The 19051-nt window shown below is 42.4% G+C and overlaps 1 protein-coding gene across 3 annotated transcripts; it reads left to right on the top strand.

The window, feature by feature from the left end:
- The first annotated feature begins 13456 nt into the window (after positions 1–13456).
- On the top strand, positions 13457–18287 carry LOC123098057 (peptidyl-tRNA hydrolase ICT1, mitochondrial). Of its 3 annotated transcripts, XM_044519932.1 has the most exons (9): positions 13457–13694; positions 13791–13828; positions 14552–14611; positions 15051–15133; positions 15316–15380; positions 15450–15483; positions 15590–15660; positions 17687–17842; positions 17960–18287. In XM_044519932.1, the coding sequence occupies exons 1-8, from the start codon at positions 13543–13545 to the stop codon at positions 17775–17777; spliced, it is 594 nt and encodes a 197-aa protein (XP_044375867.1). In that variant the 5' UTR covers positions 13457–13542; the 3' UTR covers positions 17778–17842; positions 17960–18287. The 3 variants fall into 3 exon arrangements, with proteins under 3 accessions (XP_044375867.1, XP_044375865.1, XP_044375866.1); XM_044519930.1 differs by having other exon boundaries at positions 13459–13828; XM_044519931.1 differs by having other exon boundaries at positions 13459–13828; positions 17927–18287.
- Positions 18288–19051: the final 764 nt, after the last annotated feature.

Below are 19051 nucleotides of genomic sequence, written 5' to 3'. Positions count from 1 at the left end.
AACCGGATTCAGTGGGTAGTTGGCCATGGCCGCTGATGGGGAGAGATGGAGTGACAGTAGTGGAGATGGGACGGAGCAGAGCGAGGGCTTTTGGGTTTTTGAGGCGGAAGGCGTAGCGTGAGGGGGGACGGGGCGGTAGTGTATCTTTGACTACCCACCTCCACCTCTTTTGGAATTTGAGCTTCCTGCGGGCCCTTACCACGTGGCCGTAGAAACTGCATGCAGCACAGCGGATGGACAGCTTGGATGAACGAGCAGGTTTGTCAGTGAAAATTGGAGCTCTAGAAGATCCGGCGGGATTGATCAAGTTGTTGCTAATTGATGGAACTTGCCTATTAGTGTGAGAGGTCGTGACACGCTTGGGGCAATTAAATGTTTTGTGATCGGGCCCGGAACAGTTAATGCAAAGAATCCTTGCTTCGCAATTGATCCGGGTGTGTCCCCATTGCAGACATTTGGAGCATAAGGCCGCCCAATTAGTGGCAAGATTTTCAATATCCTGTTGTGAGTAATGTGCTTGTGCTAAATCCGCTTTATGTTGCGCCTTAAGCCTAGGTGGCCAAACATCATGCGTAGGGGCATATTTGAAGACCGAATTCAAAAAGCAGAGAGGGAGCGGGGCATAGGGCAAATTCAGAGGGCAATTAAACTCACCAAGGGCAAGGAATTCAATGACCTGATTTTCCTCATATTGCGCATGTGCCAAGTAATGGTGCATTAACGCATTGCGATTAGTGACCGTAGCCGAAATCACGCCCGAATTTTGAATCGGAGCAAAAGAACCAAATTGAATATGTTGCTTCTGATCCGATGACGATGAAGCTTCATAGGCATTCTTGTTTGGAAAATTCCAGTTGTCCAGCTTAATAAGCCCAAAGTTGCTAAGAACTTTCACTGAGGATTGATCCAAGTCTCCCTTTTGGTGTAAGAAACTTAAGAGAGGATTCGAGAGCTATAGATTTCCGGTCCACAATTTCAGCCAGCTCTGTATCAACATGCCAATGTCGATCAATAGAATAAGCTTTGACAAAACAGCCATTGAACAGATGGAAATGGCAAACAAATTCAGGCCAAATACGGTCTTTGAGTCCATAAACAAAATGTCCCACTTTGTTATTAGCCACCGAGAAGCGAAAAGACCGGGCATTGATCTGAGACACCCTGAAGCCAGAAGAAATCCCTCCAAGACACATTGCAAAGCAATCCCCACTGTTTCAACAGAGAGAGGGAAGGAGGCCGAAGAGAAATAAACGACCAAAAAGAACTCTTGGGCGTCTCGAGAAGGGGAGAAATGAATGGTGGACCCAAATTTCCTTCTCACCTGATCTGCAAGGGCTAGGCCCGGAGCAAAATCCCAATGCAGCAAGCTTTCCATGGATGATGAAGCTAGAAATCGTCATTGTAGGTGGTGAGCAGGTGGGAGAGAGAGTGGGGGAGGGTGGGAGGTGGGAGAGCCATCCGTCCGAGAGAGTCAGGCAATTACCACAAGGCCATTTTCATCTCGCTTGTTGCGGTAGATCCACTTTGTGCCAATGATATTGTGCTTGCGAGGATCTGGACGTTTGACCAGTTCCCAAACGTTGTTGAGCTCGAATTGATGTAATTCTTCTTGCATAGCTTGAATCCATTCAGGCTCCAGAAATGCTTCATCTACCTTAGTGGGCTCTATGATAGAGACAAAAGCAAAGTGCCCACAAAAGTTAGACAAATGTGAAGCTTTTGAGTGTGTGAGAGGACCTGGTGCGTTGATGTCGCTGATGATTTTCTCAATCTGCACTTGATTTGCAACGCGAGGATGAGCGGGTTGTCGACGAGGAATTGGATCAGCATTTTCTTCAGCACCATTTTCCTCAGGTGCATCAACATGATGTTCTTCACGTTCTGGAATGACTTCTTCAGCAGATTCTTCGGTAGGAATGGCATCCTCACTAGCTTTGAACTTGATGTTTTCCTCAGGTGATTTTTATCTAGCACAGGAGGTAGGTGCTCTCTTTGCGAGCCATTAGTTTCATCGAACCGCACATCTACAGTTTCAACAACTTTGTGGTGGACGTTGTTGAAGACTCTGTAGGTGTGCGAGTCCTTTCCGTAACCAAGCATAAAACCTTCATGTGCTTTTGGTGTAAATTTAGAATTGTGATGAGGATCTCTAATCCAACATTTAGCACTGAAGACTTTGAAATAACTCACATTGGGTTTCTTGTCAGTGAGGAGTTCATATGCAGTCTTCTTGAAGAATTTGTGAAGATATACCCTATTGATGATGTGGCATGCAGTATCAATTGCCTCAATCCAGAAATGACGAGGCGTCTTGTATTCATCAAGCATAGTGCGAGCCATCTCAACAAGAGTCCTATTCTTGCGCTCCACGACGCCATTCTGCTTAGGAGTATAAGGAGAAGATAACTCATGAGTAATACCAAGTTCATCGAGATAGTCATCAAGACTAGTATTCTTGAACTCAGTTCCATTGTCACTTCTGATGTGCTTGATCTTCACACCAAAGTTGGTTGAAGCCCTCGAGGAAAATCATTTGAAGACTTCCCGCACTTCATGTTTGTAAGTGACAATATGCACCCATGTGTAACAAGAGTAATCATCAACAATAACAAAGCCATATAGAGATGCTTCATTAGTGAATACAGAATAATGGTTAGGACCAAAGAGATCCATGTGAAGCAATTCAAATGGTCGAGTGGTACTCATGATAGTCTTCGCGGGATGCTTGGCCTTGGTCATCTTTCCAGCTTCACAGGCTCCGCACAAGTGATCCTTGAGGAATTTGACATTCTCAATGCCAATGACGTGCTTCTTATTCGCGAGCATGCGCAAGTTCCTCATGCCAGCATGACCAAGTCGCCGATGCCATAGCCAGCCTTCTGAAGCTTTTGCAAGTAGACATATAGCTGGTTGTGGTCCTGTGGAAAAATCAACAATATACAGATCTCCTCTCCTAAAGCCTTCGAAGACTTTGGAATGGTCAGCTTCCATGATCACAACACAATGATACTTGCCAAAGATAACAACCATATCAATATCGCAAAGCATTGAGACTGACATGAGGTTGAATCCTAAGGACTCGACAAGCATGACTTTTTCCATGTGTCGATCCTTTGAGATCGCAACCTTACCTAGACCCAATACCTTGTTTTTGCCTTTGTCAGCATAGGTGATATGCTTCAGATGCGATGGAGATAAGGGAGCGTCCATCAATAGATTCTTGTCACCAGTCATCTGATTTGTACATCCACTATCGAGGACCCACTCTGTGGCTTTGGGTTGATCATCCTGCAGATGAATTAGTGCAACTTACGAACTCATATACTTCATCAGTGAAGAATATGGCATCAAATTCATCAGATCAATTTCATCAAGCAATGGAACAGATAAAACAGAATGAGGACGTGAGAAAAGAAAATTCATTTCTTCATGATTAGCTTGCGTCCTTTCAAGCATATTTAGGTCTCCAGCAGATTCTTCAGACGTTTAAGTTCGTCTGGAGACCTGTCCCTGCATAAGAGATTAGTTCTTTTTCTTCACCACCCACATCTGAAGGGGTGGCAAAGAGTTCATCATTCTGCGAGCTCCATAAGAGAAAGGTGGCATAGAAGCCAGTCCACTTCGTTTCACATAAGAAGAGTTAGGGTAAGCATATGAATAAGCAGAGAAATTCTTCGAGGACTTATGAACATAATGGTTAGAGGAATAATGCTCATATTCATAGCCCTTAGTTCTTCCCTGCGAAACAGAAGTGTTAGCACGATGATGTTCATATGAGGACTTTGATCCTTTTGAGGAATTTGATCCACGTGAGGACTTGGACCCATATGAAGAATTTGGTCCATATAAAGAATTTGATCTGGGGTTCCTATTCTTCATAGGTGGTGTCATGATGACATTCACCTGAAGACTTTCAAGGCACCTTTTGGGAACCCAGATTTTCTTCATAGGGGAGCCGTTCCTGTAGTTAGTGCCAACATATGTAGCAAATACTTCACCATTCTGATTTTTGAACAACTTATAGTTTCAGTCAAATGCCTCATCAGAAGAATGAGGAGATTCACATGTAAAGCTGGATAGAGTAGATGGATCTACTGGAGGTCCCTTTGCAGCAACCCATGAGGTCTTGGGGTACTGCTCAGGCTTCCAGTATATTCCATCAGCGTTGAGTTTCCTCTCAAAGGCAATACCCTCTTTCCTAGGGTTCCTGTTGAGGATCTGCTTTTTAAGCACATCACAAAGAGCCTGATGCCCTTTGAGGCTTTTGTACATGCCTGTTGTATACAATTCCTTCATCCCTACATTGTCAGTGATACTAGCAATGTCCTCAGATGAGGAATTAGTGATAGCAGAGACAGATGAAGAATTTGCAGCAATAGAAGCATTTGAACTTTCAGGTGAAGAATTAGCAGATTCACGTTCAATGCACTTCAAACATGGAGGAATGAATTCTTCCTGAGTAGCGCTGATTTGTTGAGCTAGTAATGAATCATGCTCCTTCTGAAGATCTTCATAACTCTCCCTTAGCTTCTCAAGATCTTGCTTTCTTTGAAGAAATTCATAAGAAAGCTTCTCATGATCACATAAGAGAGTGTTATGATGACTTTGAAGGTTGTCAAACTTAGACTGAAGTTTCTGAAGATTTTCAGTCAAAGTTTTAGTGCGATCCATTTCTTCACCCAACATATCATCACTTTTGTCTAGCATATTTTGAACCTTTTCAAAAGCCTTTTGTTGTTTCACAGCAATCTTAGCAAGTTTAGAGTAGCTAGGCTTGAGGTTTTCATCAGATTCATCCTCACTTGATTCAGAGGAGGGATATTTGAGTACCTTGGCACCCTTTGCCATGAAGCAATAGGTGGGAGCGTAGTCATTATCGCCATCGTCAGCCTTGTTGGAGAAGTCATTCTCCTCAGAGTTGAACATGGACTTGCTGACGAATGGAGTAGCGAGGGCTAGGCTCGCCACACCAGATTCTGATTCCTCAGATGCCTCCTCTTCCTCATGTTCCTCAGATTCAGCTTCAGAGTCCATCTCCTTGCCAATGAATGCCCGAGCCTTCTTAGAGCCGCTCTTCTTGTGTGAAGAAGACTTCAAGGATTTTAATGATGAAGACTTTGAAGATTTATTCTTCTTCTTTGAGTCATCAGAACTGTAATCCTTGTATTTCTTCTTCTTTGATTCCTTTTCCCACTAGGACAGTCTTGAATGTAGTGACCAGGTTTCTTGCACTTGTGGCACAGTCTCTTCTTGTAGTCACGGGATGAGGAATCATCACTTCTTGAGGATTTTGCAAAGCGACCACGCCTTGAGAACTTCTGGAATTTCTTCACGAGCATTGCTAGCTCTTGGCTCAGTTCTTCAGGATCACCAAGGCTGCTACCGGAATCTTCACCTTCAGATTCAGACACTGCCTTGGCTTTCAGAGCGTGTGATCTGCCATAGCTCGGTCCATAGAGATCTCTCTTTTCAGCAAGTTGAAACTCATGAGTGTTTAGCCTCTCGAGGATATCAGCGGGATCAAGTGACTTGTAATCTCCACGCTCTTGTATCATCAGTGGAAGTGTATCAAATGAGGAATCAAGCGATCTCAGCAATTTCTTCACCACCTCGTGGTCGGTGATGTCAGTGGCACCAAGTGCTTGAAGCTCATTTGAGATGTCAGTGAGGCGATCGAAGGTTTGCTGAACATTTTCATTGTCGAGTCTTTTGAAGCGGTTGAAGAGATTGCGAAGAACGTCAACTCGAGAGTCACGCTGTGTTGAGACTCCTTCATTGACCTTGGACAACCTATCTTAGATAAGCTTGGCAGTTTCCAAAGCACTCACTCTGCCATACTGCCCTTTGCTCAGATAGCCACATATGATGTTCTTCGCTTGTGAGTCGAGTTGCTTGAATCTCTTCACATCAGCAGCGTTGATGGTAGGAGTGATAGAGGGGACACCATTCTCCACAACACACCAGAGATCGTTATCAATTGCCTCAAGATGCATACGCATCTTATTCTTCCAGTAGGGGTAGTCCGTCCCATCGAAGGTAGGACACCCAACAGAGACCTTGATCATACCTGCGGTCGACATAACTAAAACTCCAGGCGGTTAAACCAAAATCACACAGAACAAGGGAGTACCTCGCTCTGATACCAATTGAAAGTGCGTTTAGTCGACTAGAGGGGGGTGAATAGGCAATTTTTATGAATTCTTCACTGAGGAATTTCAGGGTGAGGAAATTCCTAAGCGAAGAACTACTTGCAGTGGAATAAGTACTCAGATGCATACATGACACAACATAAACATGGACATCGTGATGAAATGAAAACTGACACAGGGTACAGGAAGCGTAAGCACAGGATAAAATAGGATGAAGACAAACAGACTGAAGAAATTGAACTGAGGAAATTGAGAAAGTCTTCAATCAAAGTCTTCAAACAGATATGAACAAGCACACAACACAGTAATGAGGAAATGGAAGAGTTGAGGAAATAGAACCAGTAGGCTTGGTGAAGACAATGATTTGGTAGACCAGTTCCAACTGTTGTGACAGTTGTACGTGTGGTTGGAGCGGGTAGGTATTTAAACCTGAGGACACACAGTCCCGGACACACAGTCCTCACCGTATTCTCCTTGAGCTAAGGTCACACAGACCTCGCCCAATCACTCGTGATAAGTCTTCAGGTGACTTCCAAACCTTCACAAACCCGGTCACTCGGCGATCCACAATTTCCTCTTGGATGCTCAGACCATGACGCCTAACTGTCTGGAAGATGCACAGTCTTCAAAGGTAACAAGCGTCGGATCCACGCAGGATCAATCTCTTCAGTGATGCTCAATCACTTTGGGTTTGTAGGTGTTTGGGTTTGGGTTTTCCTCACTTGATGATTTTCGCTCAAAGTCCTCGGAGGATGGGATGCTCTCAATGACAATTGTCAGTTTCTCTCGGAGCAGCCAACCAGCTAGTGGTTGTAGGGGCGGCTATTTATAGCCTAGGGAGTAGCCCGATATGATAAGACATAAATGCCCTTCAATGATACGACCGTTAGGTGGGTAAAATATTTTGGGACAGCTGGCACATAGCACATCAACGGTCGGAAATTTGACTATCAAATTCCTTAGGGCTATCATATTCCTCACTTGTAGGCAATCCGCACTGGCGAATTCCTAACTCCTCAGTCAGAACAAATTCCTCAGAGACCAGAAGAACTTCGTCTCTGTCACTGAAGAAATTGACTAAGCTACATGAGATTTCCAATGGCTTCACTCGAAGGGATTGGTAGGTGTAGGATTTTGAGATGAGCATCACTTGGAAATTTTTCCTTAGTATTTCCTCGACCCCCTTTAACAGTACGGTGTTTCCTATGACTCAAGAAGGAGAAAAAGAAACTATGAAAACAAAAGTCTTCACGCTTCATGTTCCTCTCATGAATACCAAGTTTTCACGGTCACACCAATTTCTTCACTTTCAAAGTCTTCAGAAATCCAAAGTCTTCAGTCGAAGACCTTCATTTTTAGGGGTCGACTTTCTCTGTAAATATCAAACTCCGCATAGACTTATAGACCTGTGTACACTCACAAACACATTAGTTCCTTACATTCACCGGCATAATCTGAGTCAGAATAGCCAACAAGATCAAAAGATGACCTCTTAGGATACCAATTAATGCCAAAGATTGGTGTATGAATTAAATATCTCACTATCCTTTTCACGGCCTTAAGATGACACTATTTAGCAGCCGCTTGATATCGTGCACACATGCACACACTTAGCATAATATCGGGACGGGAGGCACATAGATATAACAATGAACCAATCATAGAACGGTAAACCTTTTGGTCAACCGGATTGCCATCCTTTGTCAAGTCAAGATGTCCACTAGTAGGCATGGGGTTTTTCATACCTTTGCTTTCTTGCATGTTGAACTTCTTGAAAAGATCTTTGGTATACTTTGTTTGTGAGACAAAGGTACCCTCCTTAGTTTGCTTTATTTGCAATCCAAGGAAAATTTTGAGTTCACTTATCATAGACATCTCAAACTTCTCCGACATTAGCCTTCCAAACTTTTCACTAAAATGGGGGTTAGTAGAACCAAATATGATATCATCCACATAAATTTGGCATACAAATAATTCACCATTAACCCTCTTAGTAAAAAGTGTAGAATGAATGTTCCCAATTCCAAAGCCTTTTTCAATGAGAAACTTAGTCAAGCATTTATACCATGCTCTAGGAGCTTGTTTAAGACCATAAAGAGCTTTGTGAAGTTTGTAGACATGATTAGGTTTCTTGGGATTAACAAAACTGGGAGGTTGTTTAACATAAACTTCCTCCTTAATTTCACCATTTAGAAAAGCACTCTTAATGTCCATTTGGTATAAAGTGATATCATAATGATTGGCAGAAGCAAGTGGAATGCGAATGGACTCAAGTCTAGCTACGGGGGCATATGTCTCACCATAGTCCATACCTTCGACTTGAGTGTAGCCTTGAGCGATGAAACGAGCCTTGTTGTGTACAACTTGTCCATCTTCATCTTGCTTATTCTGAAACACCCATTTGGTTCCAATGACATTATGATCATCGTTGGGTTTTTCAACCAATGTTCACACTTGATTCCTCTCGAAGTTGTGTAGCTCTTCATGCATAGTGTTTATCCAATCCGGATCCTCGAGGACTTCTTCAACCTTCATAGGTTCAATGCTCACAAAAGTTAGATAGATGAGTTTTAGAGCGAGTAATTCTCCCAGTTTGGATGTCATCGAAGATTTGTTCGACGAGATGATCTCTTGAGATTCTTACTCTAACTCGTGAGAGCTTTTGCTTGGGTTGAGGTGGAACATCCTCATCATCATCATCTTCTTCATTGTTGTTGGTGTTGTCGTTTGCTTGTGGAGGTGGAGAAGGAGGTCGAGGTGGATCTTCTTGATGTACTTCTTCATCTCCTTCGCCTTGAGGTGTTCCACTTGTGGATGTCTCCAAGTCAACTTGTGGTTCACCTTGATGTGAAGTTGAGGCTTCCACTTGTATGGATGAAGTGCTCTCCTTCACCTCCGTTGGACGAATCTTGCCAATAAACAAGTCTTGAATTGCTTCCGATGGATCTTTGTCTCCTACATCAATTGGAAATTGATCTACTGTGAGCCGTTAGATTCATCAAACTTCACATCTACCGTCTCTTCAACCTTTCAGGTGAAGTTTTTGTAGACACGGTAGGTGTGAGAGTTTGAGCCATCACCGAGTAGGAAACCCTCATGAGATTTAGGAGCAAATTTCGAACGATGATGCTTATCTAGAATATAGCACTTTGAGCCAAATGCTCGAAAGTATCCAACTTGGGGTTTGTTACCGGTGAGTAGCTCGTATGCCGTCTTGCCGAGAAGCTTGTGAAGATATAATCGATTCGTAGCAGGACAAGCTGTCTCAACCGCTTCCGCCCAAAAGTGTCTTGGCGTCTTGTATTCATCAAGCATCGTTCTCGCCATCTCGATAATTGTTCGGTTCTTCCTCTCAACAACTCCATTTTGTTGAGGTGTGTACGTAGCCGAGAACTCATCATGTGAGATCCCTTCTTCGTCAAGAAAGGTATCCATGTGAACGTTAGGAATCTCGGTGGGACCGATGTGCTAGGGCTTAGGGCAAACATCATCTCGGTGGCGCCGATTGCATCAACTCGGTGAGACCGAAATAAATGCAACAAGTCATAGAGCGCTGGCAGGGCCATCTTGGTGAGACCGAGATCCGTATCGGTGAGACCGAATTGCTAGGGTTTCTGGTTGTGACTATGCCATATGAACTCGGTGGCGCCGGATAGAAAGAATCGGTGGGGCTGAGTTGGAGTTTAGGTTTTGGACATATTTGGATGGAGAAAGTGGTTGAGGGTTTTGGAGCAATATCACTAAGCATTTGAGCAAACAAGCCATTAAGCAACACCTCATCCGCTTTTAATAGTATTGGATTTCCTATGGACTCAATGTGATCTTGGATCACTAAAATAAAGATGAAGAGTCTTGAGCTTTTGCCAATATTTTTCCTTAGCATTTTGAAGGGGTTTCACATCCTCTTGTCCTTGCAATGCCATTGTTGAACTTGTCTGAAGTACATAAGATAAAACCATTAGTCCAACAAGAGATATGTTGACATTAATTACCAAAATTACCCAGGGAGCACTTGTGCTTTCTGTCTTGATGGAACAAAATCATAACCCGTTACTTTCTATGCAACACAAAATAATTGCCATGGAAATTGTTAAAGAAACACACAAACCAATGGGCATGTTTGAAGAAACAAAAGATGTTCTCATTGTCAGGCATGTTAAGCACAACGACATAAAATGCAGAATAACCAGCAACTTCAAATTTTCCTAAATGTTGAAGTGGAAAGTGCTATCATTTGGTCATATATACTCTTGCATCTACATAACAGTTTTATAGGAACTCAAAAAAATTATATATAGCAGCAATGAGGAGGTCAATGGCGTCATGAACAAGCAGCGAAATAAGCAGCCTAGGGTGGAGCAGCATGTCCAGCTATTTGTCGAGGAGACGAGGACATGCGCATAACTGAAATGTGGGGTACACCCAAACAGGGCAGCGAAGGGCGTTGAGGTGGATCAGAGGAGGGGATTGGATCAGGCAGGGTACAAGCTCCAACAACATGTGACGGACCGTTGGCTTGGAACCCTCTATGGCGCATGTCCATGGAGCCGGTCCGGAGTAACGTCTTCTCCAAACTTTGCCCTCCTGCAGTCCTGCTGTAGCCCGACATGGCGCCCAGAATGGATCAGGTCGGGCCCTAGATTGCGGATGTTCAGCAGCTGCTCACATCGACGCGCTAGCACGATGCAGGTGCTACCGAATCGATCATGTTGTACGGTGGTTCACCTTATACTGTGCACCAGCCTTCGCCTGGTCTGCCGCAGTAGGGAACGCGAGCGGGCCGTCCGCGCTAGAGGCTTCTTCTGTCGGCCACGGACTACTCCAGCGTCGCCACCGCCAGGAACCCTAGAGTTGGGTTCGGGAGACGAGAGAGGGAGCGGGGCAGATGGGGTAGGGAAGGGATCGGTCAGTCCGCGGTTCACGCAAGAAAAACCAAGAATGAGAAAAAACAGAGCGTGGGGAGGGGTGGACGAAGGCTAAGGCAGGACGTGGTATTGTATTCAGGAAATGTCAAAAATGTATTTGAAAACTGTTAATCAAACATTTGAAAAATGTTACGTATATAGGAAAAATGTTGACCATGTATTAAAAAAAGGTTAGTCTTTCATTTGAAAAACATGATAATCAAGCACTTAAAAAAATGTTAAATGTGTATAGGAATTTTTTTATCATGTACTCCCTCAGTCCCAAAATATAAAAACGTTTTTGACACTATGCTAATGGCAAAAACGTTCTTATATTTTGGGACGGAGGAGTATTAAAAGTATTATTATTGTATTTTAAAAATTATAATATATTATTTAGAAATAATTAAATGTGTATATAAACAATATTGACCAAGTATTAAAAAATTTAATCTTGTATTAAAAAATGATAATCAAGCATTTTGAAAATATTTAAAATGTGTATAGAATTTTTTTAACCATGTAATCAAAAATGTTTAACTTGCATTTAAATTTTTTTGAACATGTTTCAGAAAAATGTTTTTGATGTATACAGAAAATATAGAATGAAAGCCAAAAGGAAAAAAAGAGAGAAAAAACAATGAAACCAAAAAGAAAGCAAAATAAACCAAAGAAAAATTGAATAAAACAAACCGAAGAAACAAGTGCAAAAAATAATGGGAAAATAGTGAAACCGATAAAAAAATAAAGAAAAATAAAAACCTGTATCCGAGAAAGAAACAAATAAACAAAGAGAACAAAAAACAATGAATACTAAGAAGTAACAAACAAGACAAATGAATATAGAAATAAAATATAAAATCATTGAAAACCCGGAATAAAACAAGGAAAACCGATGAAAAAACAGTGAAGAAGTCAAGAAACAATAAACCAGGAGAAAATATCTCTCGCGAGCAAAGAAAAAAGGATTCAAACCAGCGAAGCGATCGCTCGCGAGCGATGGAAGAAGAAAATAAATGGGTCAGACCAGTTTCTATGCGAGGTAAAAAATCATTCAGCCAGAGCAACTGCGGTCTCGCTGTGAGACATAACTCTCGCGCATACCACCGAATTTTCTATTGGACGCACGTTGTGTCAAAGTGTCAGCCTTTCGCACAGACCTGGCAATAGAGCGATGAGCAGGGCCGGCCGATTAATGTGTTGCAGCGTTTCCGGTTTTGGAAACCTTCTAGAGTTTCCAGCCGGTTTTTCTAGTTTTGGGAACCTTCTACAAGGTTCTTTGAACCGGTTTTCCCGTTTCTTTTAGTTTTTTTATTTTTTTCATTTATTTTTCTTCTTTCCTTTCCTTTTGCTGTATCTTTTTATTTTTGTTTCATTTTTCTTTTTCCCCCTTTTTTCAAGTCGATATTTGTATTTTTCTAATTCAATTTTTTCAGATTTTGAAAAATATTCTATTTGTCAAATATGTCCAGAAATTCAAAAAATATTAATGTATTTCAGAAAAAATCACAAATTTAGAAAATGTTCATATTTAAAAAAATCTGTAATTGCAAAAAATGTGCGTGGTTCCAAATTTGGTCTGCAATTCAAAAAATGTTCATGTTTGAAAAGTGTTCAGGCATTTCAAAAATGTTCATGGTTTCAAATTTTTGTTAGATATTTCATGAAGTTCCATTTTCAACTTTTTGTTCACAAATTCGAAAATATTCATGGTTTCTTTTTTTCGTAATTTCATGAATTGCTCCATTTTTCAAATAAAAATTAAAAAAATGTTCGCGGTTCAAAAATTTGTTCAGAATTTCATAATGTGTTCACAACTTCAAAAAATGGTTCATGTTTTTCAAGAACATTTTCTGCAGTTTCTTTTTTGTTCGCATATGCGAAAAATGTTCCCGTCTACGGAAATTTGTTCAGAAATTCAAAAAGTGTTCGCAGTTCTTCAAAATATACACTTTTAGAAACAATGTACACTTTTTAAAGATGTTCACTACAGTAACTAATTCTGGTTCAATACAGTGCGCTATTCTGCTATAAGCAATGCTAGTCAGCTGGAGTGGCTAGGAGCACGCAGTTGCAAGCGCGCCTGCCTCTTTTTTTTTTAGGGGGGGCTTTTTTTTTGCTTTCTTTTCCTTCCAGCGGTACAACGCGATGGGCTGGCCCAGCCAGGCTACCTCCCTGTGCGTGGCGACGCCAATTTGACGCAAAGAGCGTTGGCCGTCTTTCCTGATACTATGTGACTAGTGGGCTTTCAAATGGTTAGCATGTGGCCTTGGTAATTTGAGAAAGCCTGCAAATGCTTCTTTTTTGAGAATCGACTACCAGTCCGGGCTACCTCTGATGTCGGCTCATGAGCGGGCGCAGATGACCACCGAAGCCCTTTAAGCCCAAATAAATTTCTGCCTCTTCTTCCTCGCCTTGCTGCCGTATGCCCCCGTGCCATTCCGGTCCGTCTCGTCGCTCGACACTCGTCTCCCTCCACAGAAAGGCTAATGGCGACCGCCATGCGAAGCACCCGCCTCCTACGGCTCGGCTTCCGTCACGTCCCTTCTCTTCTCTTCCGAGGGCCCCTGTCCCCCTCCCCGAGCCCGGGCCTGGGCCTGGGCCTGAGCGTTGGCAGGGTCGGGTTGGTCCATCTCCGATGCTCGGCGGCCGAGGCCGGCGACGGCAGGGGTAAGAAGGTGTCAGCGCGACTAGCACTGGCACAGCAGGTGATGCGCGACGCCGAGGAGCGCGCGGCCTCGGCCGGCTCTGATCCCGTCCCCAAGATCACCATGGGTAACTCACCCCAATCGCCCTAATTTGCCCCATTGGCGTAGTACTGTCATTGGTACATAAATCCGAATTGATTGCTCATGCTTTAGAAATGGAGTAGTAAGTAGTGCTGTTCAAATATTAGGAAATATCCTGTATTAAGATTTAGACTTTTAAAGTTGTAGCTTGTGACTAGAAACATAGAAGATGGGGATCACGAGGTGCCATATTTGCTAAGGAGGATTGCGATGCCTTTGCAGTAAAGATGCTATTTATGGAGTGAGAAATGGGCATCTGATTTGGGTCCATAAGTCCATTCTACATAGCCGTCTGCCTGATTGTTGCAAGTTGCAAGTAAAATGCATATTCTTGTTGCAGGTATTTGACTATGAACTGGAATAAGGAAAATAGCTAAACTACGATCATATATATAGCATACATTACAAGTATTTATGTCAACAGTCAGTAGCGGAGCTACAACAAAAACCAGGGCAGGCCAATCTAAGCTTTCACTCGTACATAGGCATTGTTTTTCCTCACCAACTAGTCTATTACTCATGCATATGTTTTGCATTGAGCGGACCATGGCACAGTTTAGCCCTCACATAGCACCGCCAGTGTCAACAGTATTAGTTCTGCATTCTGTATCCCGGTGATATTTCTAAACGTTTGATTCCTGATGACAATGTATCCAACCGTTACGTGGGTTGCCAAGCTGTTCTGAAATAATCCACTTTATGTGTGCAGATCATGTTACTGTTAGCTTTGCAAGAAGTGGGGGTGCGGGTGGTCAGAATGTTAATAAAGGTTTGCTGTCTGTACATTCTCCTTATTTATCACCGCATTGCCTAGTATATCTGAATTGTTGTTGGTTCAGCATTGTGAAACAATGACTGATCTGTTTTATTGAACCATTCCAATTCAGCAGTAGCACGTTTTGTTTCATCATTTGTCATGTTCAAATAATTGATGTTGGCCCGTCGATGGGGTGTTTTATCTGAGGGATCACCTTGTCCTAGGATGGAGTGAGTCCATCATGGGATGGTCCATTAAATTTGCCAAATATATTCCATTTGTCAAACCAAACAACTGGGTCAGATTCAGAGCTAAGATGGTACCGTCCATTAACCATCCAGTCCCTCAAACCAGATTCTCCATTTCTTTATATTGAGGATGTCCAGATAGTGATTACTTAAGGATGTTGATGTTACCACTTCACGCTAAAATGTGTACCACTGTTTTGCAGTTAATACAAAGGTTGACATGCGGTTCAATGTTGAGAAAGCTCATTGGCTCGGAGAGAGGATTAAGGAACGGATATTGCAAACGGTTTGAAAACCTTAATTTGTACATATCATTTGTTTATGTTGCTATCATGTCTGAAGACGATTCTGTATTTTGTTGTTTACCTTTAATGGATGCATCTTATCATCTGTTTTCTCCTGTATGCATTTTTGTATTATATTCCATATTTAGAGAGGTCGTTACAATTTAAGTTTCTGTACGCCCAGGAAAAGAACAGGATAAATAAGGATGGTGAACTTGTGATGTCTTCTACGAAAACTAGGACACAGAAGTAAATATCACTTAGCTATTTCTTTTTGTTGTCTTGTTTGGACAGCAATTGACATGTTTATCACCTTAGGGGCAATATTGAAGATGCTTTGCAGAAAATACAGGTACGCCTCATCCATTTCAAATCTTTGTCTAGAAGCAATCTGCATAGAGTTCATGTTGCTGTTGCCCTTTTTCCATATAGCGTACTCATTAAATATTTGATAACAGGCGATCATTGATGCTGCATCATATGTTCCTCCACCGCCTTCAGAAGAGCAAAAGAAGAAAATTGAAAAAATGTAAGCTGCTTTTCTGGACATTTGCTTCCTCCAAATTTATTTAGGCACCAATACTCCACACAAGTAGCAACTGATGAACTAATCTTAACTGAGCTAGCTCTTTTATTTATACAAGTGCAAGTCATTTAAGGAAATCGTAAACGGTGTCATGTACTGTAGATATTGTTGAAACCTTCTGTACATTATACTCTATAAGGGGCTGTTTGGTTCACTTGCTAGTTGCTAAGTATACTTGATTTGAAGCCACAACTTGCCACAGCTCACTTAGGCAAGTTTGACTTTTTTTAGGCTGTTGTTTCGCTTGTTGCCACACTCAGTGGCGGAGCGTCAACCACAACAAAGACCGGGCTAGTTGCTGAACTAATGAGCCAAAGCAACACACGGGCTACAAAACCAAGCAGTAGATCACGGGCCATAGCACTAAATTGGCTATATATGGGAAACCCTGCCAGGGCCCAGTTTGGTCTCCACGATGCTCCGTCCCTGGCCATACTTGTAGGGTGCCATGGGTTCCTAGCCTTGTGTCATGTCCTGCCTATTAGGGCATGTGCAACAGTATCTAGTCAGCCGTCTGTGAGGGGTGCCACGTTGGAATTTTAGTTATGTGGAGAAAGAGAAAGTAGAGAGAAATAGTTTGTCTCTACAGAAGGTCTGTAGGATTTTTTCAGACAACTTACAGACAGTGATTTTGCCATTGTATGGACATTGTCTTTAATCTATACGCACAGGTAGTTATGTCTATAAAATAGACAAGTTACAGAACAAACTGCTGTATGTGTTGTCTGAAGTGGCATTGTAGACACCATCTGTCTAAACCAATGTACATGCCATGGGTACAGTTCCTTAGCCTCGTATCATTTCTGATCTGTGCCAAAACCTGCCACGCACCAACACTTATTCTCATTCTCCATATTACTCCCTCCGTTCCTAAATATTTGTCTTTCTAGAGATTTCAACAAGTGACTACATATGGAGCAAAATGAGTGAATCTACACTCTAAAATATGTCTATATACGTCCGTATGTGGTAGTCCATTTGAAATCTCTAAAAAGACAAATATTTAGGAACGGAGGGAGAAGTTACTTGTTGCGACTATGACTTGTCACACTTTCTTAGGCCCATGGTCCATGTTTTGTGGAGTCAGGCTTGTTTGTTTGCCCTACTATGTCACTATTTGGTTTGCTTCCACAACTGTGGCATGTAATGTAGGGATGAAAATGGAGTGGAAAGTTTTCGCTTTTCCGGAGGAAAAATGGAAACGGAGAAGAAATATGAAAACGGAAACGGAAATTTGCAAAACGGAAATGGAAATGGAATTTCTTATGCGGAAACGGAAACAAAAATGGAACAGTGTTTTCCGGTGGAACAAACATGGAAATGGAACTTTCCGTTTCTATGAATATGGAATTTCCGTTTCTACTATAGGCCCATGGCTGCTTTGTAGCCCAACTACCAAAACAACACACAATGATACAATGAGTAGAATGAGCAGAATGGATCATTTGAGGACCAACTTTTACTACCACACACGTACTCAACTAGACCCTATACGGAATTGTCATGTACTACTACAATACTACCCTATGTTGCTAAAACAACCATATTATTTTGTAGCCACGTTAACAATTTCATAATTTTGTTTGTTTTTTGTCTATATTTCTCTATGATTCAAGGGGTTTAAAGTTCCGATCAACACACAGTTTTGCTTCCGTATCCGCTCTGTACACACAGTTTATTGGTACTATCTGTTTCCGTATTCGTTTCCGGGGTTTCTGTATTCGTTTCCGTTTCTGCAAGAAAATATGAAAACAAATATGGTAGCACCCAGTTCCGTCCGTTTCTGCGCCGTTTTCATCCCTAGCCATAGGCATATTGCTTAGCCAATTTTTTCGCCTCCAACTTGTGGCGATAAATGGGCCACCAAAACTGGCCTGAAATATATGCCGTTTCATCTCTGAATAACACATGAGAAGATAAAATTGTCAAACTACACTCGTTGACTCAGTTGATCTATGTGTCATTGTAGTGCTGCAGCCGCTGAGAGGAACAGAATGCAAAACAAGAAGGTACTCTCACAGAAGAAAGAATCGAGGAGGAACAAACCTAGCTGGGACTGATTGCAGGATAACAAAAGCGCCTTCTCTGTTACCTGTTGTACTGATGTGATCAAGCCTTCTGCATGGTAACTGCTGCTGTTGTTTCCCTTAATCTCCATTTTGTACTAGTTTCCTGATGTCTATATGTCAGTAACATCAATACTGCACAGATTCAGAGGCACTGATTACTGGCATTTTCTCAGCGTGTTTCTTGGACATACCTTCAGCGGAGTCTTGCGCCAGTAGCATGGTGAAGGCATCTTGGTGAAGATACTAGGTCGTTGTTACAGCCAGTTCTTGTTTTCATAGTAAATGTAAAAAAGAACAAGGGCCAAAAAGTGTGATGGCATCTTGGTGGGGATTGCTTCACAGCCAGTTTTTGTTTCATCCATTGGAAACCAGCGCCTGACGAGAAACATTGCTTCTGTCCCAACACGCACTGTACACATCGTTGGTCCTGAACCCTGAACATATCAGATGCATCACATGTTTACTGGACTAGAAATCTAGTACTATGTGGCAAGACTGTAAGGATGCGTTCCGTTCGCATGGATTTTTGTCAATTTGCATGTGGCCGAGTAGGGACATGCTGAGCTAATGCAGGGTAAAAATCATGTTTTGCACATCGTTTGGTACTGCATCGCACCACTGAGCACTTTCATGTCTGGCGTTTGGTTGCCATGCAGTTCAGGTTTAAGGCTGTGAACGTGCAAAACATGGTGTTTGATTGAGCACGGCATGTGATGTGTTCACCTCTCCTCACTTCGCACTGCATATGTGGTGACCTTACCACACGCTACGCACTGCATTATTAGAACATCACACCACAAATGTACGAATTAAACAGTTTTGCAGTGAAATAGCAGTTCATCTTAACTCCTAACAAGTAGCATTACAAGTTAACAACCATGTGGCTCAATAGGGGATAGTTCATTGATGACGAAATTAGCGGCGGCCGGGGGGGTGGGGGTCCATCCTCTGCTGCTGCTACCCGTCCTCCTGTTCTTTTTCTTCATCTTCCATTGCTGATGTTGCTTCCTCTCCTCATGTTGCTGATGTTGCTTCCTCTCCTCATGTTGCTGCTGTTCTTCAGATCTTTGTAGTTCCTCTGTTTGCCTACATTGCCTCAGTCCATTTCAACCTTTTGCTCTTCCAAACTTCATTGTGGTGTGCCTCCACACCATGTCCGAAGTGATCGTCATCGGCTGTCACATCTTCCTCCTCCGGCACCAACTCATCAAAACCCCAATGTAGGGTCTAGTTATGCAAAATGCAACAAGCAAGAACAAGCTTAA

The sequence above is a fragment of the Triticum aestivum genome, chromosome 4D, assembly GCF_018294505.1.
Source record: "Triticum aestivum cultivar Chinese Spring chromosome 4D, IWGSC CS RefSeq v2.1, whole genome shotgun sequence".
Classification (NCBI taxonomy): Eukaryota; Viridiplantae; Streptophyta; class Magnoliopsida; order Poales; family Poaceae; genus Triticum; species Triticum aestivum.
The sequence above is the reverse complement of the archived record's forward strand: the minus strand, read 5'-3'. Positions and strand labels throughout refer to the sequence as shown.

What these genes read in the sequence shown, in the direction of transcription:
- LOC123098057 (XM_044519930.1), top strand. Translation starts at nt 13,543, where the DNA reads ATGGCGACCGCCATGCGAAGCACCCGCCTCCTACGGCTCGGCTTCCGT. An exon ending in CGTCCCCAAGATCACCATGG is followed by an intron (nt 13,829 to 14,551) that starts GTAACTCACCCC and finishes TTATGTGTGCAG; the next exon opens with ATCATGTTACTGTTAGCTTT. An exon ending in ACGAAAACTAGGACACAGAA is followed by an intron (nt 15,381 to 15,449) that starts GTAAATATCACT and finishes TTATCACCTTAG; the next exon opens with GGGCAATATTGAAGATGCTT.